Below are 26,443 nucleotides of genomic sequence, written 5' to 3'. Positions count from 1 at the left end.
AAAGCCAAAAATCTCAGAAGTTTTTTTGACTATGTTTAAAAACAATCAGGAAAATGGTGACCCATAACTAGTGAAGTGACCTGAGAATTGGAATTACACATACTGAAAAAACAGTATTAAGGTTTTAAGAAAACTATCTGACACAGGTAGCTTAATTCTACTTTCCACTGCTTTTTGCCTCTCTGTTGAGACATTTGATCAGTTTCAAGTGACCAGAAATTTAATTCTCCTCTCTTCAAACAAGGGGAAGGAAGAAAAAACCATAAGCATCCTGCTTTCCCTCACCCAATTTTGCAGAAATACATTTCACATTACATGTGATGTTTAGCCACCAACAGTTAGACCACATGACTGACATTCCCATGATGATTTGGAAATATTGAGAATGTTCTCTTTCTAAATCCCCAAGGATTATGTGTTTTTATGTGGAAGTCCATGTAAGAAGTGAAGCAATCCAAGCCCTTTTGGCAGCTTAGGTTACCCTCCATTTTTCCACTCCCCCATGGCCTGCTCTCCCTTCCCCCTCTTCACTTTATTCTTTGGCCATAACCACAGTACCAGCAACCATGCCATTTCACAAAGGAACACTCAAAAACAGGTTTGGCAACAAATCCTGTAACAGCAACAGAAACCCCCCAAGAACAAAACAACAAACTAAAACAACCCTGAAACTAAAACCTGTCTGCATTACTTCCAAACAATTCAGTTGCAGGAGAAAAGCAGCTTACATACAAGAAATATGCTTAAGCAGAACTTAGGAAGCATACATTTTTCATCTATTTTACCTCTCAAAGGAAAGCTGTTTTGATTAAGCATTGCTGAAAAGCTTTTAGATAAAGTTATCTAATTATATACTTACAGAGCAAGCAACACATGGGGCAAGTATCCTTCTTTCCCAGCATGCTCCAAACTTGGTGTAGTGGAGCCACCTGTAGGTGGGTTAGCCACTTGGCTCTGTTATACCCACCTGGTCTGAACTCTAACACAGCAATAGGGGTTAAAACAGGTTGTGTTTTGGGGCTGGCAATCAGTGGAATGAACATCATCCATATATTCCAAACAGAGCACTGCAGAACCATCAGCACTGTAACTAACAATGATGATTGAATTCAACCTGGGTCAAAGATCAGCCCCAGGCCAGCTTTCATGACCATAGATATTATATAAAAAGAACAGAAAAAAAGTTAGGTTTACTTAACAATAAAATAAAAATCATCTCCTTTAAAAAAAGTTCTATGAATTTAAATAGCAGCTAAAACCAAAGCTGCTATAAATAACATTGTTTCATTTACCTGCTCAGGACTTCTGACCTTATTTCTCTTTGCATCATCCTTTCTCTGATTCACCTAAACAATTACATTACCTCTACAGACAACCCTGGTAAATAAAAGGTGTAAAGAATGTTACCAAAGAGTAACAAAGAAGGATTTACCTGCTGAAAGCATGCTTGAACTAGATTTTCAGGGAACAAGTTTCGGATCAAATCCAAGAAAGCATCCAGACTAGATACTTCATCATTCTTCTTCCCTTGACCAAGTTGTTTCTTGAGTTTCGGGTTCCCTGGATGGATGGCTAAAACCAAAATCACACCCAGCACAGCAGCAATAATAGTGGTGGACATGTAGTAGACCATGGCTCTTGTGCCCAGGCGGCCACTTGCTTTAGCATCTAAACCAGACAGCCCTGCAGGTGTTTTATTTTAAAAAACAAACAAATATATCGACACTCAATATCCAATTCAATAATTATAAAATAAAAACCTTTATAATTTTCAAAGTGTAATGACTGCCTCAGGTACCTACTTTTGTTCTACTGAAATTCTCATCACTAGACAGATTCTCCCTCTAGTTCTTATGTGAGAGTGTTTGCTGCTAATAATTTATAGAGAACCCTTTAAGATCCCACCTAATTGCAGACATTGCAGGCATTGAAAAATAGAGAAGATATCATACCATTTTTTGCCCTTGATTGCTGCAAATTGATCATGGTCTGTTTGACATCACATCTTCAAGAAGGCTATGCTTACTAGTGTTATGCCATCTTATTTGCAAGGTCCAATCCAGGAGTTGTATCAAACAGTATATTAAAAAATTTCTGATGTAGCATGTGCGCTTGTGTTTGAAAATAATTTCACTGGAGCATATACATATTAAAGCCAATAGAGTTATTCAGAAATTAATTCTAAAACACACCTGCAAAGTACTGACAGGATCACACCACTGTTCTTCCTACACCACAAAAAGCAAACCAGGTGATATCTACAGAAAACATCTTAAAGTATTTATGGCTAATAGATCTTACCTGTGATTAAACTGGAGATAATTAAAGGGAGGATCAGCATTTTTAGCATCCGCATAAGTATATCTCCTGGGAAGGCTATTAACATGATGATGTCAGGGTCAATAGGTGTTGCTAGACGAAGAAGACCCCCGCACACTGCACCCAGGATAACACCTGGAAAAATAATACCAAAAAAGAGCAAGTACATAACTTAAGTATAGCTGAATGTGCATTGATTATCCAGAAGAACAGCCTAGAAGAAAAATGGTTACACGAGGCAGCTGATCTTTGGTACAACACACACTTCAGAAGGGCGGGGTAGTCAAATGTAATTCATATCATCAATCTGCAGCTAGTAAAATTGAGGCACCAAGAGGTGGAGAGATTTATATAAATCCATACAGAACTGACAGAGGAGTCAGAATCTTTGGAGTACAACATTAAGCTCTCAGCGTAGAAATGGTACCCCTTGAAGACAGGGTCAGCATGACCAGGTGTTCTACAGCCTAAGAAAAACCCTGCAGGTTTAGGTAAGGTAGAATAGTCCTGTGAGGAAAACATATTCAAATTTCATTTGGGGGGTTTTGGAAGAGAGTGCCTGATCTGGAATAGTGCACATATCACTGAAGAAAACTTGATTCTTAGGACTCATATATTGCTCTGTTCTTTGGATGGTATGCATCTCAATGTTCTCAATGCTAATGTTCTCAAATCACAAACAATCCCTTCATTCATCTCTTATGTAGATTTCTACAGTGATAACCTCCTCTCAGGATTGAGGCTGTTAAAGCTTAGTGTAGGGGGGAAAAAGGCAATGTTTACTTCCATAACATGGTCTTTATGAATGGGTATTTTATGTTTACATCCAGGATGCCTTCATTTTCCTGCGCCCAAGCCCAAGTCTCAAGTGTAATAAAACTTGATAGCAAAGCCTGAGTTATGATTTGCAACAGCTATGACTCTTTGAAGTATCCGTTTGATACAATGAAAAATATATGTGTATTTAAAACTTCTTTTGGAACAGCATCAGGTACCTTTTAAAGATGATTCTAAGCAAACACTTCAACAGTACAGAGTTTTGCAGCCTGAAAATATGGACGTGACATTTGTAGCTCAAGATCAGTTGCAGCTGGTCTTTCAAAGAATAACACAATAAGAATATGTCTACAAATTTGCTGCATTTGGCTGTTGGGCTTCCAGTGAAAAAGGAACAGGCAAAGAGCCAGTGAACCACAATAAAATGTCAAACTGTTCTGTATTTGGACGCTGCTAAAGCCAGAGGCAATATTCAGGATGAGATCATGGAGTGCTGGCTTAGAGCTACAGAAAGGGAAGGCAAAACTTAAAAGCAGTGGAGTGTAAACTGAGAAATAAAAGATGAAGGAAAGGAAATTTTGAGGAGTTTCTTTTTTTTTCTTTTTTTTTTTTTTTTTTTTAAATCACTGAGAGCAAAAATGTGTAGTGCATTTAGTTCTACTGAATGACTTTGATCTGACTGGCCTTGGGGCTTAAATCATGCTCCATTCAAAACCAGACACTGAATGTCTCTCCGTGGTGTGGATTTGCTCCGTGCTGTGTCAGTAACTCCCTGCACACCTGAATTAAAGCGACAGTGCCCTTGGGCGTTGTTCAGCTGGAACAGCTGAGAACAACAGACAGGGGCTGTGGTGCTACATGAACAAATACAGATACACAGAGAGTGTCCAGACCAGCGGATGTAGCTTACCAAACACAGTAAGAGTCAGGAGCAGATTCCTGTGGAGTGACTGGCAGAACTGCACACATATGTTCCCGGATCTGTGCTCCACTGGATTTAAATGACTTTCATGCATCCGGACTTCTACTTGCTTAGGCATATTGTTGGCACTAGAATAAAAAGTGAAAATCAAGTAAAAGTTACCGCACAAGATGCCAAAAGAGAGGGGAAAGTCTGGATTGCTTCCATCATATATAACTGGGGAATCTGACGCATAATCCATTGCCTCCCACAATTCATAAACACGGCTCTGAAGAAGTCTCTGAAATGGCATTGGTGTGTCCTTCTAAAGGTGTAGCCTTTATGGTATTTTTTGTATTTATTTCTCTAATGCTAGAGGTGTGAACAGAATTAATTCACTGGACACATCATCCCAAACGTTTCATGGACTAAACTACTGGTTTGGAGCTGGAAAATTCAGTTTCCCCAAAGACCATGGCTGTTTACTTAAGTAGGAGAGACGTCTGAACAACAAAGTTTCTGTTAGCAGGAAAATGCAAATTTTAATCCCTTATTTAGTTTCAATTCAGAATAATAGTTTAAAAATTAGGATTTATTTGCAAAATAAAGCATTCAAGAACATTTTGTTTAATCTTTTGAAAACATTTAATTTTGACATTAACATTTTATCATAATGTAATCAGAATGCTGAGGTCAAAAGAATATTTTTAACTTGGTTGTAATGAGACTTGAACAACTGCCACTGAAAATTAGTCAAAAAACTATGCATTCCCTAAGAAAACCTCTGGTTTTATTGAATTGGCAGTGGTTAGAGGAAAAATTTTTTTCACTGTCTTTGGCTTATATTTGAGTAAGTGATATGCACAGGAGTGCAGGACTTCAAAAGTCACGCCTCTGACTTTCTCAAAGCCTGAGAAATTGTTAGCAATAGACTCCCTCATATACAAAATATATAAATGTATTTGAAAAAAAAAGTCCTAGAAATACTATTAATCAAATATTTCCCCTAAAAGTTTAGGCTGCCTACTTAAATATGAGAAATGGGAAAAGAAAAGTTTTCTTATTATCAAGAAAATATATTTTCTGATATCTGGTCTTACGCAAGATTAAGACAAGATTTTAGAAAATTTTCCTCTACAAAAGTAGACTGAGGTTTACAGACATAAAACAGGTCTGAAAAGATATATTAGGTTTCGATGTTCTCACTACTAAGCCATTCCCCAACAGATCAAAACTTTTGTATATTTATATATTGCATAGCTTGTTGTGTTTGTAAAGTTTTTCAACAGAAAGTTATGATTAGACCTGTAATAAGAATTCAGTCATTTTAATACAAATATTTCCACTATTTCCCCTTTGAAATTGACATTGCATTTCATTCCAATACATTTGATTGTTAAAAATGGAGCACTATCTGAAAATGCATTAGAGAATTTTTTTTTTTTTAAGGGGAAAAACCCCTCCAAGTGTTGTAATCTTTATTCTGCAATTTCAAAATATTTCACAGTGGTGGTCACAACGAGACGTGCTGCTGCTGGTGGAATAACAAAGAACACCAGTGCACATTCGGACAGCTCAAATGTGAGATATGCCTACTTCTTGAAGACTTATGAATCCAAGTATCAGAGATACATAAGGATTAGCCAGGGGATAATGTGCAGTTACTTGAGGAATTATGAGAAAGATGAGACAGTGTCTGCAGTTTTCATGCACATGGGCCACAAATCCATGAAATCACTGGTGGAAGTGTGCCAAAAACCCAAGGAACTTGGGATCCAAACTTTGCAACTGGGGATTACAACTAGTTTAACTTGCACTCTGAATATAAATATATAACTTGTTTTGATCTATTATTCACTACAGGTTAATTATATATTCCTCTGAAACTTTGAATTATGGACAGCTGAAAGTAATTAAAAAGAAAATCTTAGAGCCTCTTTCATTAACAAATAATTAGGCAGAACAAGAATGGATCAATAAACAGAAGCACTTGACTATTTCACTTTGGGCTAATTTTAGTTTGGTTTCCTGGACCCTTTTCTACCTGACACCATGCATATAGCTTCATACCATCTAAGAGAAAGCCACTCATAAATATCTACTTCCTCAGCTCTGAGGCTTTTCTCTATTTCATAGCAAAGCATATCATTCCCCTTACACCATTGTTGAAGAAGGTCCTCCCATGTAGAAGAAGGCTTCCAGTCCTGGTCTTCTATTCAAGCCTTATTTCTATTCCCATCCATTTCTAAGTGACAGCATTGTGTTTGCTGGCCAGATCCTCTCCCACTTCAAGCCTTGTCAGCATACAAACAAAGGCTCGTGAAGGGAGGTGAAGGTAGACTTACCAACACAGGGCAGTGGCTACTTCAGGATTATAGCCCAAATGGAAGCCAGCCCTGCTTGAGGTGGTCAAACAAAACAGAGCCTTTGCATGATAGCAACTACCTTTTTCAAAAGTTTAGCCATGTAAAATGTAGATATCTAAATATTCTCTGAGAAGAGAAGGAAAGGAGGACACAAAGCTCTTTAAAGACATTCCTAAATTTCCAGTAACTTGGTACTGTTCTGTGTGCTTCCCTCAAGTGCAAAATATGGGCTTTACACTCTCCAGCTCTTCAAGACTGTAAGCATACCTTCAGCATAGACTGAAATTCTAATGAGTATGGGGTTTTAAAAGAAAAAGACCCAATAAGAAAATACACTAACCATGCATCTATGTTAGGAGAAGTGATGACAGATAAATATCATAACATGAAAAACGGTACCCCAAAGGATTTAGCACTGCTCTCAGAAATGGGATATTTATTACCACACCAAAGTATTGTTCCGGGCAGAACAATGTTGTGGGAGGAGAGGAGGGGAAACAATAGAGAAATATAAACCTTCTGTGAAGAATAAGAAAAGGATTCTTGTGTAGCACATGACAAAATCAAAATTTTGCACCAGAAATTTTCTATCCAATTACTAGAAGATGAAAATCTGTTTAACCTCAGAGTCACAGAAATCAACTTTTGTCTTATGGACTGAGTCATCTTCCTTGTGCTGGTTTTGTGCCTCTATTTGCATCATGTAAATTATATTTAGCTTTAGAAGAATGTAGAACTTTTTGCACCTGAAACCTGCAGTCACATAATGACATAACTGCAAGAAGTGCCTATTTCAGTCAATGGAAGATGCACATTTGTAAGTTAGGGCAAAATATGGACCCTTATGAATCAGATCCCCCTGGACCTGCCCTACTCCTCTGCTGTCTGCCACTGACAGTGCTTGCCCTCATAAGCAGCTTTCTTCATACCCTGAAGGCCACAGTGCCATATTAAAGCACACAGGGAAGGAACTTAAATACATATCAAGCTTTCTTCTGCTTCAGATTTTCATGCTGAAGGAAGAAGTGTTTACTGCACCCCAACTCATGGGCAGTGCTGGGACTCGAGTACAAAGCCAGAAGTGTACCAACAACCAGAGCCCCTCCTGCACAGCTGAACACCACCAATATATCTCTGTGTTAGTGGTACCTCTGTACCTAAGTATGTATCACAAAACAGTGGAAAATGCATTTTAGCAGCTGTGATCTCTCCAACATGCAAGTTATTACCTTAGTTAAATAAATAATTTAAATAAATCATCGTTCCACTGTGCTGAGCTTCTATGACTATTCAAACAAAGGAACCATTCTGAATGCTTATCTAAAACCCATCCAACCAAAACATCTTTTAGTCTGAGTCCACTGAAGCCAGAAAATAATGACATAAATTGATTCTACTCATTATTTTCATATGTCACGGAGACAAGCAGCCAAAGAGCTAAGCTCCAAAACAAGTCCACAGAGTAATGTTAACTACTGAGACCTTCAAAGACGATAATATTTTCTGCTAACTAAAGGTGCTTGAAAACATTGACAGGACTTACTAAAAAATGAACCAAATACTGGAAAATGTGTAGTCACATGAAACAGGAGATTATTTGAAACAGCACATACCAAGAGCTAGGCATATGTGGTAGCTTTTGAATAATTTATATGATGTTCTTCCTAGCTCAGTGTCACCTACTCCTCTCCTTTTTGAGGCAGCGCTTTTCTTTAGAAAAGAGAGGAACTCTTTTGAGGCAAGGAAATTTGATTTTTATTCACCTTAGTACAGCATGTCCCACAGTGAACACAGTCTGTATTCTCACTGATTTCAAATATGCTCTTCTCTGAGAAGGTGATATGTAAGTGTATTAATAGAAATTAGTATCAGAATTAAACTTCAATTTTACTCCCTTTTACTCCCTTTTAAGAAAAGAAACAATCTCTTGCCTACATAATCAAGATGTTAGCTACTTGTTCTTTCTACTGTCCCTCATCCCCACAGAATGCACAGAGTACAAGAAAAAAAAGATCTGTTCATAAGCATTTGATTTTAGATCATCTAAATATTTACAGTTGGCTTTGCATGTGAGATATACAGTGCTATATGAGATAATTTATTTATCTGCACTTTTTAAGCTGCAGTCTTCTTTCTCTTGTTGGTTACTACAAATGTAGGAAAGCAATTCATTGAGGCACCTGGTATTTTTTGTTTCTATTTCTTCCAAGTGGTTTTCTTGGGTTTTCTCCTAGCTCCCTCTGGAAAAGTCTGCTGTCTGTATCTTTTAAAATGCTTCTTTCTTTCCTGTATTCCCACTAAAGTTTCTAGGACTAACAGGTTGGGGAAACTGCTTTTCCTTGGCTACCAAATATAACTTCTTTCCTCACTAAAGTTAAGGGTTAACAATTTACACAGTGCTCTTGTGACAATGCCCTTTTGTGTTCAGTCAGAGGTAAAGAACTCTACATCTTCCCAGTACTTACACAGCTTGTCATAAACCTAGATTACAGACCAGAACAAAAAACACAATCATCTAAATACAAAAGGTAGGCAAAGACATAACTGGGCTAGTGAAAACAGATGCTGGGGACAAGGTAAATTAGCAGAGACCCTGTTTAATCTGTTCAAGGCATTTCATCTGCAACAATTAATCAAGCAAGTATTCTCGGGATAAAAGTCTGCTTTGTTTTGTAGCAATTACTTCAATCTACGTAGCAAGAGCTATTCTTAAGAAAACAACCTTGGACAAACAAGCTTAAGGGTCTAAGAACATCTACTGAGCTACATGTTTGCTGTCAAACCAAACACTGCTCTCTTCCGAAGCAATGAGTAAACAGCAGCTATACAAGCCCAGTTGTTCTTAGAAGGGTTGGCCTTCTTAAGGAAAAAAAAAAAAAAAAAAAAAAAAGAAGGGGGTATGGAAAGCTGGAGTAGCTTTCTTGACCACAGAATAAAAAGTAAATGGGCTGTAAATCTCCTCTTGTCAATTCCCTAGTATTTAGACAGGTGGTCCAAAAGTAGTTGGAGCTGAAAAGCCATGTCAAAAATGTTATGATGAAGTTTGGTGCACAGTAGTCTTGGTGATTCCTCACTGACAGAGCTCCTCCTAGCAATCAGTGAGACTGCATGGGAGTAAATGAGAGCTTAATATGCCCTGAAGGATATTTGTTAGCAGCAAGGCTTGGATCAGAGTTGTATCTCTTTCCCTTTCCCTGCAGAGACAGTGTAACACCGATTATTATGGATTACATCCTGTGTTCACAAGAGGGAGAGTGAGTACGGACCTGATCCACCCCACATCATCAGCTTACTCCTACCTCATATGTAGGAAAGGATCTACTCTGATTGGTACATAAAAGATGAGTGACTAGGAAAACATCACCACGACAAGAGGGATTTCACTACCTGAATGTGAGGAGTCTGAACTGTCTGTCAAAACTCTTGTGAAATTAGGGCTAAAGCACCAGCTTACCAAGAAACTTCTAGTTTGAGCTGAAATAATGTTGCCTGCTGCTTAAATTAGTTATATCACAAAAACAGCTGCTGAGCTTCTTTAGGGAGATAGTCTGTGACTATATTGTTCCACTGTGCCCCAGAGCGTGCTATAATATGGGGAGTTTATTTTCTTAGGTTAGACGTATTTTTCAAATCACAGTGGAGCTGGTAAAGCTCATCATATACAGTCACAATATCACAGGCCATGCAGGGGAAACAGATAAAATAGTTTTATTGTGCAAAACATGCATTAGCTTTGGCATCGCTCCTGCTATGCAATGTCCAATTATTTACTGCAGCATTTAATATAAGTAAAATATTATGGTCAGGTCTCAGCCTCTGTGCAAAAATTAAAAAAAAAAAAAAAAGAGCAAAAGCAAACCATAGAATACTACAAACAAGAGTAACATAAGCCTCAGTCTGCAAGAGAAACATAAGCCTCAGTCTGCATTAACAAGGGTTTTAAGCCGCTTGCTGCCACTAAGCCCTTCTATTGAATTTTAACTGTATTACGTAGATTTTTTCTTCTTATTTGTAAGACATTAATGAACTCTGAGTGGAGATTTGGTAATTTACTATGTAGCCTGATTTGTTTTAGGGACTGGTATTACAAGCAACACCCTGAAGCACAACTTGCCTTTTTGCAGCTGGAAAAGGAACTTCTCTCCCTGAAAAATTTACAACCACGTTGTTTCCTCTGACTCAGCATTTAGTGTACATTCTGTGAGTTTAACATAATCATATAAGGGAGTTGAATCACAATCATATCAGAACAACCAGGGGATTAGGACTAGCCAGCATGAGTTTAGGAAAGGCAGGTCCCACTTGACCAACCTGATCTATTTCTATGACCAGGTGACCCCCCATGCACTTCAACAAAGTCTTTGACATTTCCCACAGCATTGTCCTGGAGAAACTGGCTGCTCATGGCTTGGGGGTGCACTGTTGGCTGGATAAAATCCAGCTGGATGGCTGGACCCAGAGGGTGGTGGTGAATGGATTTAAATCCAGCTGGTGGCCAGTCACTAGTAGTGTTCTCCAGGGCTCAGTGCTGGGGCCAGTCCTGGTTAATATCTTCACTGATGATCTGGATGAGGGGATCAAGCGCTCCCTCAGTCAGCCTGAGGATGACACCAAGCCGGGTGGGAATGTTGATTTGCTGGAGGCTCTGTAGAGGGAGCTGGACAGGCTGGATCAATGGGTCGAGGCCAGTTTTATGAGGTTCAACAAGGCAATGTGCTGGGTCCTGCACTTGTGTCACAACAACCCCATACAGCTCTACAAGCTTGGGGCAGAGTGGTGGAAAGCTGCCCAGAGGAAAAGGACCTGGAGGTGCTGGTCAGCAGCGGTTGAACATGAGCCAGCAGCGTGCACAGGTGGCCAAGAGGGCCAATGGCATCCTGGCTTGTATCAGAAACAGTGGCCAGCAGGATCAGGGCAGTGACTGTCCCCCTGTACTTGGCCCTGGTGAGGCAACACTTTGAATGCTGCATTCAGTTTTGGGTCCCTCAGCAAGGCCACTGAGGTGCTGGAATGTGTCCAGAGAAGGGCAACAAAGCTAGTGAAAGGTCTGGAGAACAAGGCTTATGGGCAGCTGAGGGAGCTGGGGCTGTTTAACCTGGAGAGGAAGAGGCTCAGGGGAGTAGTTATTGCTCTTTACAACTACCCGAAGGGAGGTTGCAGCGAGGTGGGGGTTGGTCTCTTCTCATAGGCCAGAAGTGATAGAATAAGAGGAAACGGCCTCAAGTTGCGCCAGGGCAGGTTTAGACTGGATATTAGGAAAAATTTCTTCACCAAAAGGCATTGGAACATGCTGCCCAGGGAAGTGGTTGAGTCACCACCCCTGGAGGTATTTAAAAGATGTGTGGATGTGGCACTTAAGGACATGATTTAGTGGAGGATTTGGCAGTGCAGGTTTAATAGTTGGACTCCATGATCTTAAAGGCCTTTTCCAACCTAAATAATTCTATGATGCTACAATTGTATATTTAAATAGCTGATTTGCAGCATCATTATTGATCCTGCAAAGAAGAGTGGTCTGCTTTGAATTAGTTATCAGTTACATCTACCTATTCTGGGTTTTTAAAAGTATTTGTCCATGAGATCATTTATAAAAACAACTCTTTATGACCTACCTGACTTTACAATATTTGAACTTACACTACATTTGTTTACATTTTTAAAACCCTATTAGAATTATCAGGAGATTTCTCCTCATTAAATGCTTTCTTTAACAGCTTCTCCAGCTTTTAAATCTGACTCAGGAAGCTTAATAGTCCAGTGGAGAGAGGGTAGTCTAAAGACCATTTGAAAGCAGGAGCCAAGGAAAATTAAGTAAAACATGACACAAATTTTTTACAAGCATATGATCCTTTTTCACATATCTATCCAGGCCTTTCCATGAATACATATCACTGTGGCAGAGAGACTTTTTTCCCCCCTGGGGTTTCCTTATGTCTGATTGACTAATCTATTGACTTATGTATTAACTGGGCTGCAGTAATACATCTGAAAAATAAGAAAGCAAAGATGATAGATCTGCCAGGCAGGAAGGAATTATTTTGTATTTACAATCATGCATCCTGTGTATGTCCACATACATGGCTTTTCAATAATCTCTTCAGACAGACAGCAGTGCATGGATAACACCTTTTCCCGTGTAAGATTTTTCTTACTGCAGCTTAGATTTTATACAGCATTTTATGGCATGCTATGTGGAAAAGAAAATTAGTTTCTATGGAGAGATTGTGAACTACCATTCAGTTTTTATGGAACTCTGCACCATAAACCATATGAAGACAACAGATCACACTGAATCACATTGGTTTTGTTAGAAAAAGATAATTGTATTTTACAAAAACAGGTATGTACCTGAATACCAAAAATGCCTTGAAAGTGTCAGATAGATAGGGAGAAAGCAATCAGGATTAACCCCTATCAGTTTGAAAGCCTGAGAGAGAAATTTCTGCTGTAAGTTGCAAAAAGGAGATCTGTAACACCATCTCTCCAGCCAAAACGTGGTGGGTCTGATGAAAGGAACACATGGGAAGCTGTACAGGCTCCCTCCACCTGGCAGCCATGCAGTGGCAGAGGCTTTGGAACCCCACAAAGCATTGCCTCTCACAGTCTTATGAAAACCTGAGTTCAACACCTCAAAGAGAGTATGTTTTGGAGTGTTGGTGAGTTAAGTGATTTTCTGATTTAGTGTCATGACAAAGCCCGGCAGAAAGAGATTAAGTTGCAGTTTCTAAGAACAAAGCCAAGGTAGTTAACCAAACCTCACACAAGACAAGTGTCCTGTAGCCTTCCATGGCCCTCGGCAAGGAAGATCCCCTACAGTCACTTAGGCCAAACATTTTATTGATCCTTGCAAAAATATCTGAAAGACCCCAAAGTGCTTCTTGTGCCTGCAAGCACTGACCAGTGTACAAAGCAGAGTGAGCAACCAAAGACTTACGCTGTGCTCCTTGTGAGTTTCTCTGGTGCAAAATAACACTGCCTTGGTAGAGATTATCTGTTGTTTCTGGGAAGACAGAATTTGTGATATAGCTCACACTTCAGCAGACAAAGAAAAAACTTCCATAAACCTTCCTATTTGCCAAATCCTCTCATTCATACCAGATGAGGATCTGGACATAAACTTTTCTAAAAAAACTTTTTTTATTCTTTAAATAGGACACTGGTATATCTATGTGAAGCTCTGTCTCTGCCTGTTAATCATCTCTGCTCTTCCAATCCTAAATTGCAAGTCTAACTTAACCTAAAACAGGTCATGGTAAAGATTCATATTTACTCCGTATTTCAGACTAAAGGGATATCAGTTCTATGTGCAAGAAGGGATACCAGTTTTCTTGTTTAGAATCTCTGTGCATCATTCAGAGTCTAAAGCAAGAAAGTTAATACAGTATAATACCTACCATAAAGATGATAATTTATTTGTGTAGTGATGCCCGTGTGGAGTATCTGTCAATTTTCTGATAGGGCTTTATAGGGGTGTAACAACCTGGGAACCTGCATGCTTCATTACCCCAGAATTATGTACTGAGGATGAGAGAAAGAGTAAGGATGAACCATATTATTATTATTATGGCAAATCATGCAATAACAGTGTACTTCATGCAAAAAGTTATGTACTTACATCCTCAGAAATTCTGAGGCAAGTAAAATCATGAACTTGAATTTGCTTCTACTCGGGGTGTGCCAGGGAGCACAAAGAAAAAGCCTATGAAATTACAGGGGATTAGCACAGTTTTCAAGGGCACTGAGCAAAGATTAAGACAGTGAGAATGTGTGAAGACCAGAAACCTAGCAGCTCCTAGACATACTGACTTTGGATTAAAAGGAGTAGAAGTGGGGGGGAGGTGTGTGTGAATAATTCGGAGTAGTTCATGGAAAGAGACTGACCAAGGAACTCTGATTGAGATAGAGAGTAATAATTAACTTATAACAATGGGAAACAAAATGTAATTTCCCCTATGAATTTATTTCTTGAGTAATGGCTTTTTTTCCTGCAGTAAATTCTCAAAGGTCTATTACTGCAAGCAGCTACACCAGTGATTTTGGACCATATCACTCACACAGAACAAGTTTACAGGAGCCATGTAACCCCCCATGCCTGAATTGGTGCACTACAGCTCTACAATTAAGCAAGTCTTAACTAAATCTGAACACAGTTACTAGCATTCATCTAGACACCATTAGGGATAAAAAGACTCAATCTCAACTGCTTAATTTATTTTCTCATCAAATCTGTGTATTAATCATTTATTTTAAAAAGTATGATATGTGTCAGTGAGCATAAAATAATAAAAAAATGAAGAAAATCCTCCTTGCCCATCCCACCATGACTGATGTTCTTGGTATTTTGGTTCTTGGTACATGAACTTCCCTCTTATACCAAAACTTCATCTTTCTTTTCCAGTATGCTTTAGAAGATACATATGCAGCTAGTTGCTTCTCAAAGTACTAATCGCCCTTCACTTTGTGCATGTTTTCTGAGAAGTGACTAAATAGTGCTAAGTTTGCTATGCACATTCAATCAAAAAACCTATTAAAATCAAAACAAAAAACCCCCAAAACCCCAGAGCTACTCTACAACTTCCAGTGGCCAAGATCTGAGAAAGCTGACCCTTCACATTTTCAGTATTTTCCTCAAAACCCTGCAAAGGGCACGAACAGATCCAAGTTTGACAAGGCTTCAGATAACTTAATAAAAAGCAACCAAAAACGCACTAAAAAAAAAATTGCATTCATTTCCATGAGATGTTTGTCAATGAGCCAGCACATAACATTGTATCCAGCAATAATTCTGTTTGAAAACATTCCTCAGTGCTTCCTCTGGGGAAAATTTCTCATCCAGAAACTTTTGTGGATAGAGTCAGAAACTATTTGCACAAAGAGCAGCTACAAGAAGACCAGCAGAAAAAGTTGAACTTCAATGCAGAAAATGTCAGAATCTGGATTAGTGCATGGCAACTCAAAGTCCCAATTTGCTCCTATTTACTCTAACAGATATTAATTATGCTCTGACTATAGATAATCGTGTTTCTCGGTCGTTCTCCAAAAGCTGACTTACAAGAAAATTTTAAGCAACTATAAAGCTAATAAATTACCACTGCAATTTCTGAGTGCCTGAAACCTCCATGAAAGTGCAGAGGTCTCACAGCACAACATTATAAAAAGATTGTATTTGCTCACCAGTAAAATGTTGTCTTGCAAGCTGGAAAAAACAAACAAACAAACAAAACCACACACACACACACACACACACACACACACACGCAAAAAAACCAACAAAAAACCCACAAAAAATCCCCAAAACAAACAAACTAACTAACAAAAAACCACAAAAACAAAACCAAAAAAAAAACCCCAATATTTTAAGCTTTTTGTCTCACCATATGGCATATTTAGCTTAAAATGCATCCTATTCAAGAAACTTCTAGTCATTCTTTTCTCTTATTTGTCTTGTTGTTTGGTTTGGTTTTTTTGATGTAGAGTGCCAGCTTCTCTTTTTATGCCAATACATTTTTATTACAGTCAGATATTCAGACTGCTTTAATTACAACTATTGCTCCAACAAAATTGCTTTGGCCAAATTCTGCTCGTGTTCCTTGGAAGCCGTCTGAACAAAAATTACTCCATCTGGGCCCCCAAACAGCAAAGAAACTTAGTTTTGAAGACATACTAGCTTTGACATCCTGTAGTATGTCAAAGAGATTACACAAATTGAGTGTAGCATAACAGAATCACTTGTGATACAGTTTCTCTGTAGAGCTCAGGATGATCCTTGGAGCAGTATTTATGATCATACACAGCAAGCTTTGAAGAGTGTATGCCATCTGCTGGAATCAAAAAGATGTCTTACAGAGGAAATCCTAAAAGGCAGCAGTAATTTTTCAACTAAAAAAAAAGCATCTTCTTTGTCTCATGTGCCTTCAGAATTAGGGTTTGGAACCTTTTTTTCCTACTGTACCTTTAAAACAAATGAAAAACAGTAGTAAACACACTGTGACCACAATCTTGTGAAAGAAAGGGAAAGTTTCCTGCTCACACAGACTAATAATTTATTCTAGTAGCTGTGCGAAACGGAATGGACATTCAGATAAACAGGTTGCTCATGTGATCTGCTTATGTTGCTGCTTCCTTATCAACATATCAGAGATGTCTGTTAGGAAACTAGACCCTGAAAACCAACAGTATTAAGGTGGGAGCTCGTAAGAACAAAACAGCTTTCACAAAGAAGGGTATATTTAGGAGTATGAACCTGAAGATGGATGATTGGGTTGCTTTCTACCTTTCTACATGTGATCCCCTCAGGGCATGTACCATGCCCTCAAAGTATCTGCCTGTCTCCCCCAGGTCTGCTTACACTCACTTTACAAAAAATGCAAAAGAGTTGAAAGAATTTCATGGATAGCAGTAACAAGACTATTTTTGGCATTCCACAAGTCTCTATTCTAACAAGACATTTCCTTAAACATTTTATTTTTCCTTCTTATTTAGTATTGTCCAGTGGGCTGCAGTACCACTTTGGGTAGTCTTGGCTGAACTACCACAGTTCAGGCTGGTGGTGTCTCCTTAGGGAGGTGCTTCACTTCAACCCAAGGCAGCATGGTTACCATATAACTCTTGAAGACAAATCTTTCTATCCAAAAGTTGGGAGCATCAACAGCAGGATGCATTAATGTGAGCTGCAGCAGCTCGTTTTCCGTGTGATACAGCTACTGTCACTGGATAAGGACACAATAGCTTTTGTGAAAACTAGGATGGATTTTCTAACCTTGGAAACTTAGCTTTTCCAAATTTACTGGTAATCTAAAAAGGTTAATTTTCCAAATTATTCCGTGCTTCTCTCCCTAATGGTGTTTTAATATGAAGAGTGAAGCAGGTAAAACTAGAGAGCTCTTCTAATTCAGTATGAAATCTCTGACAGCGACCAGCTCCAGATACTCAGGACATGACTGTAGGAGAAGCATGTAGCACAATATTTCCCCAAAGTACTGCCCTGCCATTCATCAGTCTGTGGGTTATGGATTTCAAGTGTATCCAGACATAAAACTGTAAGAAACTTTCAATACAAAGTTAGAAAAAGGAAGTAGAAGGAGACACCACAAGTAGTCTTCCCCATTCTTCCTTGTGAGATTTATAATACAGATTGCTTAAGGAGAGATGCCTGAGATGGCACTGGGAACCTCTACAGAACGTGCTATACAAGTAGAAAACTTGCAGAGTTTTATCTTAAATTATACTCATTTACATTGCCAACCATAAATTGCAGAACAATCTTAATCCAAACCACATTTACTATGTCTATTTTCCATGGTGAATTCCAAAGTAGATTATATAAACATCATGTCCAGAAAAATGGTGATGTATGGCAGGGTGCTTCAGTCCAAGGAATAAAAAGTCTAAGCCCAATAATGAACTCCCATGAGATAAATTCTAAGGCTTATATTGAGTTTTTACTGACATTTCTACTAAAGTCACTTGAATGTTTACCTAGAGTTGGAGCTATGGAAAATCTCATTCGCTTTTGGAGGAAATTATTTCCAAGAAATAAAAAAAGCCCTTACCTCTAAACATCTAAGCAATGGATCTTTTCATGTGAGTTTGAAATGGGATATTAAAACTGTGTGAAGCATGACTCCTCAGCTGTCGACTGGCCCGTCTCTGGGCCAATGCTAGAGGAAAGACACACAGCTGGAGGCTCACTTTACAGCATGTCACACCCAAACACAATCTTCTGGTCTTTTAATCTGATGAATAGAGATCTCCTGGGACACAGCTGTGTGTTAACTCAGCAGCTCTTACACACGTCCTTAAAGTACAAGTTTATCTGGTTGACTGAACTGGTCCTTAACCAGTGAACCACAGGAAGACACAGCCCTAGGATTTACTAGGCTACTTAATACCCAATTTACAATAGAGTTTTAAAGTGAAAACAGTCTATGCCTAAAGAATGATCTAATTATGACTAATGACTGTATGTATCAAAACCAACAAAGTGAAGAAGCAGCCACAATGGACACACTAAAAATAAGATGGACGAGTAATGCTGTGGTTGTGTCCATGTCTTTGGCATGACAATGCTCAGGTTAGGCTGAATTTGTACACAAGCATAAATCAATGAGATAATGTGCTGAAGTTATGATGCAAAGCTTTATACTATGTTACAGCACATATATGTTGCTTTCAGATTAGGGAAAGAATCAATATTAAAAATCCAGAGAGCGCGTGACTTAACTTTGCATCCTTGCAAACAACAAAGTATGTGCTAGTTTAATTGCTTGTCTTCAGCTAAGTATTTAGCATACAGATTTAAGTGGGAAAATTTGAAAATTTGTTTTGCACAATCTACCTGATTGAAGAAGAACTCTTCAAATGCTCTTTAAAACCCTGTTGCCCTTTCCACGTACCCTGCAGTAACAAGTCTGTTTAATCTCTGGTACTTTTCTGCCAGATTAATTAACAGGTGACACCAATCAAAGCACACAGTTTGTACCACTGAAATATTTGAAAAGCTCTAGGAATGAAAAATCTGTGATTGTGCATTTCTGTGTCTTTCCTCAGGCATCGTGGAGTCACTGACATGAACTTACCTCATATTTTTGTTCAGTTTTCTTCCCCTCTCTCTCTCTGCCCAGCTCAAGTCTCATACGCTAACCTTGCTCCTTTCTAATGACTGTAAGTTTTCATGGTTGTATTTACTGTGACACAAAAACCAGTTAGTCTTGCAATTCTTGAAATCCTCAACTCATTTTTTTTCTGCTGTTAATGCTTCTTTAAGCTGTTGGGACAGCCCAAATACCACACCACTGCTCTCTGAGTGGCTAAAGGTCATTACCCCAGCAAATGTCTCCTGTGACCTTTCAGCCACTGTACCCTTCACTGGGCACCGGGCAGAGAATGTTTCAAAATACTCAAGTGTCCTTGAGGACATTTACACAAGCACTGAGGCCATCCCCAAAAATGATGAGCAAGCTCCTTCAACTGATGGAAAGTAGCAGATTCATCAAAATCAAAATACTTTCCCCAGATAAAAATACCAAAGTATTAACTGCTTGAAGAGGAGCCCTCGACATTTTCTCTAACCAATTTTTCTCTTGGTCTTGTCTCCTTCATCTGTCCCCACTCTTCTCCTCCACAGCAGCAGCTGGCCATTCCCCACTCCTTGTTGTCCCCCCACCTGCAGAGAAGCTCCAGCTGTGCCATGCTGCATGCATGGGCAGGCTTCCCAGAACTCAGGTAAAAGTCACTTTCTAGAAGTCTATGAGAGTGACATTTGAGAAATTTTAAACCAGAACCAATGCATCACTCCTCTTACCATAATTATTACATTTATTATATTTCTTGACAGGTGCACTTGAACTTTCAAGGAGCAAAAGTACAGTTTGTTTCAACTGCATGCAGTGAAATCTCCCTACCAGCTGTCATAAAGATGAAGTGCCTTGGAAACAATATGGTCTTCAGCATTCCTGGCGTGGTATAATGACTTATTTCTAGCAGACTTCAGAAGGGTTTTGCCTGATCATCATGGCACCACTTACAAAGAGTAAGATTTCTTCTCCTTCTTCCTACACAGTGGAACTCTACTGCAGATGAATGGGCATTCCTTTTGCTGGTAAAAAATTAATTTCTTCTAAAACAACCATCTTATGTATTGATATACAGTGCCAGAACGCAAACTGGGCTAAAGCAAAATCCAGTTTCCTAAGAACTCAAGGAAATCAAATTTTAGCCCAGATTAATACAAGTTTAGGGACACTGTATTGCTTTCCTATTCTGTGCTTTAATTGTCAGATGACAATGAAATAATTTTATAATACAATTCACTTTATCTTAACCTTGTATTTATTCCTATTCCGCCTCCTTCTTCATACTTCTGCTTTAAAATCTTCAGCAAGTAAAGCTTAAAATACTTACTGAAAAAAACATCTTCTACTGTTGCAGGAGGCTCTGCTTTTTTCTCAAAACTTGAACAGAACAATGCTCCATTTCAGAGGAAAGATGACTGGTCTAAAATGACCTGGGTAGTCTGACATGTCCACTTTTAGAGTGACAGGAGTTAGAAAACATGATTTATGGTGGAGGTACACTCCTTGCAGCTTTCTTGACACACCACCACCCCTGACTGCCCACAATGGTTTGAGAGCTGGCACAGACTTGCAGAAGGCAGCAGAGGTTTGGGCAGAGTGGCACTGAATAGCACCTCACACCACCACATTTACCGGTGCCACAAGCCCAAGTTACCTCACAGGCCTTCCCATCACAAACCAGGCAGCTACTGAGAATGACAATTAATGTCCTCTGTGCTTCTGTCTCTAGCTCTCAGTTTTGGTAGCTTGATCACTTCCATGGCAAAGACTAATGCAAAAAATTTTTATACCCTTAACATTTCCCAAGCATTTCAATATTTCCTTGCTTACTAGTTTATTAGGTGCACAAATAGTGACTCACAGGTGTTTTGCAAGGGTTTATTTATAACAGGATGCATAGGTGTTAGATGAGAAAATACATTCTTCATCTACACTTAAAAAGAAACATGAAACATGAACAACAAGGGTGAATACACATGGTATAGGCAAAAAAGTGTGAAAGTATTCAACAACAGAGCAAAGCTACAAAACCCTAACTCTTAATCTGTTTTATTCATGTAGGAAAACCCACCTTTGAATGAAAATACAGGACCTGTGCATTTTGACTGTATATTTTTACCAAATAAAAATCTTCTCAGTTTCTCCTTCTTTTAGCTATTCATCTCTAGAAACATGGAACTTGACTATCCACTACATTAGAATTGCTTAGCACTAATAATGTAAAAATTAAAGGCCACAGAATGCCAGAACCTGTTACATAGTTTCCTGTATTGTCATTACGAAGAAGAAAAAGCATTTTGATTGCTCTCCCTTCTCTTACACATCACTGGGGTTAAAAACAACTTGGCTTATTACTGCACTTGCAGGAAGTGTGTTACAGATTGTCTGGTATGATGAAATGCACACCTACACTAGCAGCCAATCTACTTTTAAACTCCTTAAATGGAAAGTTGGTTTGCTTTAACACAGTTTTTTTATAACATGGACACATTTTTGTCAAACACAATTAATCCAGTATTGGTTTTACATTCAAATAGGGTTTATCTGCATGTAGCATAAAAGAAGGAGAGGGCTGGGAAAAATCAATAGAATGTTACCACAATTTTAAGGATAAAATAACACACTTGGTATGCATCACTGTATAAAGTCCTCTGTCACTCATTTCAATATCCTTGGCAACATCTACTTGTTTTGTATCTCCTCTTGTTTCCAGTTTTATATAAAAGAAGTGCTATTGTCATTACAACTGTGTAAGATGGACACTGTCTAATTAAAAGGAGATGCCCCTTGCTTCATTCCTGTGTGTGCCAACGAGGACGTTTCAACTCCCTTTGCTCTAACCGTGGAATATAAAAGGTTGGTCCTCCACACTTCCCAACGAGAAGTTTTTCTGCTTAAAAGAGAGTCCAAGAACAAAATAATTCACAGGTTTTCTACACAGTCACTAGACTACCATGTTACAGTCTAGACTCACTTATTTCTAGTAGAAATAACAGCTCTTCATGTTATCATTCTGTATATGTCCTAGGTTTTTAATAAGCATCACCTAAAAGAAAGCTAACCTTCATGCTGAAACCTCAACTGTGTTTTTCCTCTTTATTAATTAGCTTTCCCAAGTTAAGCAAGGTCAGTACATCTCTTTTTTTGTCTCTCACTTGCCTGCCCCTTTAATCTCCTTACCTTTAATTTATTTTCTGAGCTGCTACCTCTCAAACACTAACAAATATATATTGATACCATTTTTTTTAAGGCCTCAGACCATTAATGAATTATCTTGGGCTTTTTTCTCTCATTTGAGTGCTATCTACTCCTCATTCAGGATGTGGTCAAAATTTAGGGCTTGAGAAAAATTCAGTGAAAGTTTGGAATATATTCCCATTTCAGACATGCTAATATGAAGGTTTCTGGCTACCTCAGGTCCTTATATATTTTCGTCTCCATAAGGGGCATTAATGTGATTCATTCCTCCCATCACAAGACATAACATGACCTTTAGCCTAGCTTATTAAGAAGAATGGGAAACCATCTGGGTACCCAAATTACAACTACTACAGCAAGACAACAGCTTAACACATTGTGACAGTTTGATAATTCAGCCAGGGTAGTTCTGATTTGACTTTAGTTTGAAGTGATTGATTAAGCAAGCATGCCCTAAGATCTCTGTCTACAGATTCCTTTCTCACGCAGATTCTCCAGGCAGTTTAAATATTTGCAATAAAATCATATTCCCAAAATTACCCCGATTTTCTTACACTTCCTTCATCCCTGGGCCATATCTCTATGACAAATAAATGAAACATCACAGAATGCTGGACACTCTATCTTTTAGTTTGTGGCAATGTCACTAATGCCATTTTATGCTTTTCTCTTTGAATAATAACCCCATCAGTTGTTGAACACAAATAAAGCAATATATATGTGCCCTTCAGGTTTTCTCTAAAGAAAACATAAGCAAGTAAAATCCCAGGAGGTCTACCAAATGCAAACATGCTAAACCAAAACAAACATGTCATCACTACTTGCCAGGATACATACTCGTAACACCACTCCTCAGTGTATACCCTCAGAGAGAAGTTAAACTAGCAGTAATTTACAATTTCTACTCTTCAAATTCCTGACTAGGGGTCACATGAATTATTACACAAGTGAAATGTGGATCTTCATATTAACAAAAAGAAAAAAAAATTACGGCTACTGATCTTGCTTATTCTTGCTAAAATATATATATATAGTAGATATTTATTATGAACAACCATATATATGATTGCACATAAAATATATGATTTTTTTCCCCTCAAAAGCCAAATCTATAAGGAAACAAAAACAAAGTAGTAGTGGGAAAGTTTTAGTAGCCTTAAGAATTACTGTCACTATTGGTCAGGATTAACATTAGCATGCCTAAACACAAAAATTGTTATGTAAAAAAAGGATAACTTAGAAGTTGTTAAACCAGATTAACTCAGGAAGAGACACAAAAATGAATGTTAATATGCCAAAAGTATACCAACAAACATGTTGATCATCTGTAACAAACACATAGAAGAATCCAATTGATAAGTAATACAACAAACAGTGTCACATGTCCACAGCTTTGAACATTTTTTCCCCAACCAAATCTTTCGTTGTGGAGAAATACTAAAGTCACATTTGTTAGAAAAGATTCTTTAATGCAGAAATGCTTTGGGCCCTGAAGTTCTCAAAAGAGCTTTTGAAACTCTGCACGTGCAGAGTGAAGTGTCTAGGAATTTTTTCACAGAAGCATGAGCTAGACAGCAGAGAGTAACACTGTATTTAAGTAGTATTTGACTGTGGACAGGAAAGTTGAAAACTCATTTGCAAGAAAATTAGACAATACAAAATTGTAATCTTATGTTCAAACTTCCTCACCTCTCTTACAATTTGTACTTGACCCTGACTTTTTGCAGGCAGTTCCTTTCATAGGTGTCTCTTACAGAGAGTTGTAAAGCAAAAGGATTGTGTCGAATGTAAACAAACAGAGTTTAAAAAAACAGTGTTCAATGTTTCTATTCATTGTTTGCTTTTGTGGGTCCAGCAGCCCAACCTACAGGCTGTGTGTGTTTGGCTTTTTAAACATGAAATGCTTCTCTTACTTCCCTTCAGTGTAGAATGGGAAAAAACTTCAAAAGAGGAATCTTGACAACAGAAACACTCACACTTCTCCACACAGTGTGAGGGGTGCCGTGAAAATGAACCATAGCATAAAGCTTACACTGGAATTTGGCCAGACCATCATCTGCTCCGACATCTCTCATTTGCCAGTTCCCCAGGACTTCAGCATGGCTCCAGCTCAGTGGTTTGAAGAAAATATGTATGTGAAGGAAAAAGAATCAATAACCAGGTGTTTCTTGTTTGTTGCCATTTTCAACAAGCAAATATGCATCTTTTTCATGTGAGGTGCTATTGTGGAAGGAGAGCTTATTCCTAAAATCCTTTGTTAGAAAATAACGTAGGGCACTGCAGTGATCATAAAGGTCTTACAAGAAGCACTGCAACTGTATTGCCTTGGAGTCACACAAAGTCTATTTTCCTCTGCAGCCAGTTTTCTTCCCTTTTGTCTCCTCTGGCATGAGCTGAGAGACACCCATTGTGCTACACAAGAGAACAGCAGCAGCAGCAGCAGCAACCCACCTGTACCTCCTCTTCCCTTTCCATCCACCTAGAAGCAGGCACAAAGGGGCTTTTAAAATTAACCTTTTACTGAGGCATGATCCTGAAACTACGCCTGATGACAACTGAGACACATTCATCTAAGTAGTTTTAGAGTATGAGGTGGTGCTTCAGGCACTAAAAGTGACATGTCTAGCTAGTAAGGGCTTCAGCATTTGCATAGGTCTGAAGGAAGATGGAAGACTGGTTTGGTCTTACACTGCCTGGAAGTCTTACAGTGCTCATGTATTTAATTCCTCCTGCTCCCCGCTGGAGATTTTCCACATTAATGTCTCTACAGTCTTAATTCTAGTAAGAATTAACATTCTTATTTTAACGGCAACCAGTCATAAAAAGGTGGTGAATTATTTTATTTTAACAGCTGAATCTGCTGTACCTATGCCAAGCCACCTCTATCCAAAGTCAAGTATGATGTGTGGAATACAGATTCAAAATGAGGGATTACTAATAAAGAAGTGGAAAACTAAAAAAGCAAACAACACAAACAACTTGAATGAATACCACCTTTGTTCTTTGCAAATGCATGTGAATGTCATAACTCCAGTTTCATAACTTTGCATTCTGACATAAAAGGAGTGTACACAAGGAAAAGAGAAAGAGGGAAATATTAATGGGAACTACTAACTTCTAAAGATAAGGACAGGATCTCATGAAGAAAGACACTTTTTCTTACTCGACTCCAAAAAGCTCCCCAAAAGCAAACTTGCTTTTTTGAGTGAGGGTACATTCAAATCTCAAATCTTTGAGGGGCACAAAGCATGCACTGTTGTGCAATTAAAAGTGCTGGAGTGAACAAAATGTTCTTTATGATGGAGTAGCTTTGGTTTAGCTCCTGTTTTAATGTTTTAGGAGGTGCATCTATGACTGGCACTCAGGATAAAGGTTAGCAGACAGCAAACAACATGCCCTCACTGTGGTAACTCTCTTGCTTAGCTGCTGTTTTTTGCAGATTCTTCTCTTGATTGGTTGCTGATGAAGAAATAGGTACAACCTTGATTCACGCTTCAAAACTAGCAAAACAAAAAAAAACAAACATGAAGAGAAAAACAGCTTCTGTTTCAAAATAATTTGCTAGAGCCCCTGAAACCTCTGAGTTGATGCAAACTATCCCAAATCTGAGTCTACCCAAGTCCAGAGCTGATAAACTCTAAAACTGTCATACTTTGTTCTTACAGATTTCTGTGGGTTCATTCAAAGGATGAAGAGATGATAAAATAGATGGTTTTTACAAGGATGCTTTTGTTCTGTGATATACTCTCTACATTTCTGCTCACGCTCATCTCACAGTTTCACCTCTGATTCCAAATGAACAAGAACTTTAGAAGATCTTCCTTACACTCAACCGTTACAGACTGAACTCAGCAGGTGGAGATTCAAGAGCTTGCACTGTGCTCTATGTGCAGCTTTCTAGTGCTGAGTTCCACACAAAAGAAATGGTATTACGATCTCCTGGGCCTGTCTGAGATGGTAAGATTTCTGGTTACTTATCCTGACCCAAATTGTCTTAAAGCTTAATCAAATATCACTGGATGCATCCCTCTTTAGCAGATGCCTCACAAGCCCTTTTCCACAGCCAATAAAAAGGCTACAGACAAGGAAAGTAACTGAATATCACAATAATCAGAACTGAGGATTGTCAAGAAAACTGTTTGGGACTTGGGGCAGTTGATATATTTTAAAATACTATAGGAGTATCACAGATTGAGATTATGCCATCCAGGGCTAGTTTTATGGTTCTGCCCTCCAAGGCACATCATGGTGCTTGTAACTACAGCTTTAAAGCTGTAGTTACACAGGGTGTCTTCTTTGCAAGCAGT

The 26,443-nt window shown here is 38.6% G+C and overlaps 1 protein-coding gene across 4 annotated transcripts in view; it reads right to left on the bottom strand.

Annotated features, from left to right (window-relative positions):
- SLC1A2 (solute carrier family 1 member 2) overlaps nt 1-26,443 on the bottom strand; it is an 89,931-nt gene that overhangs the window by 32,204 nt on the left and 31,284 nt on the right. For 3 of the 4 annotated variants that reach the window (XM_027882188.1, XM_027882184.1, XM_027882187.1), the window contains exons 2-4: nt 4,007-4,146; nt 2,302-2,454; nt 1,433-1,683 (exon numbers count right to left, since the gene is read on the bottom strand). In XM_027882188.1, the coding sequence (XP_027737989.1) occupies nt 1,433-1,683; nt 2,302-2,454; nt 4,007-4,146 (544 nt within the window). Of the gene's footprint in view, nt 1-1,432; nt 1,684-2,301; nt 2,455-4,006; nt 4,147-25,538; nt 25,629-26,443 lie in introns of those variants that run through there. The other variant, XM_027882186.1, reaches the window with a different exon arrangement.

Source organism: Empidonax traillii, unplaced genomic scaffold (genome assembly GCF_003031625.1).
Source record: "Empidonax traillii isolate 1590-97213 ecotype Southwest subspecies unplaced genomic scaffold, ASM303162v1 scaffold103:size1334136, whole genome shotgun sequence".
In the NCBI taxonomy this organism is placed as follows: Eukaryota; Metazoa; Chordata; class Aves; order Passeriformes; family Tyrannidae; genus Empidonax; species Empidonax traillii.
The sequence above is the reverse complement of the archived record's forward strand: the minus strand, read 5'-3'. Positions and strand labels throughout refer to the sequence as shown.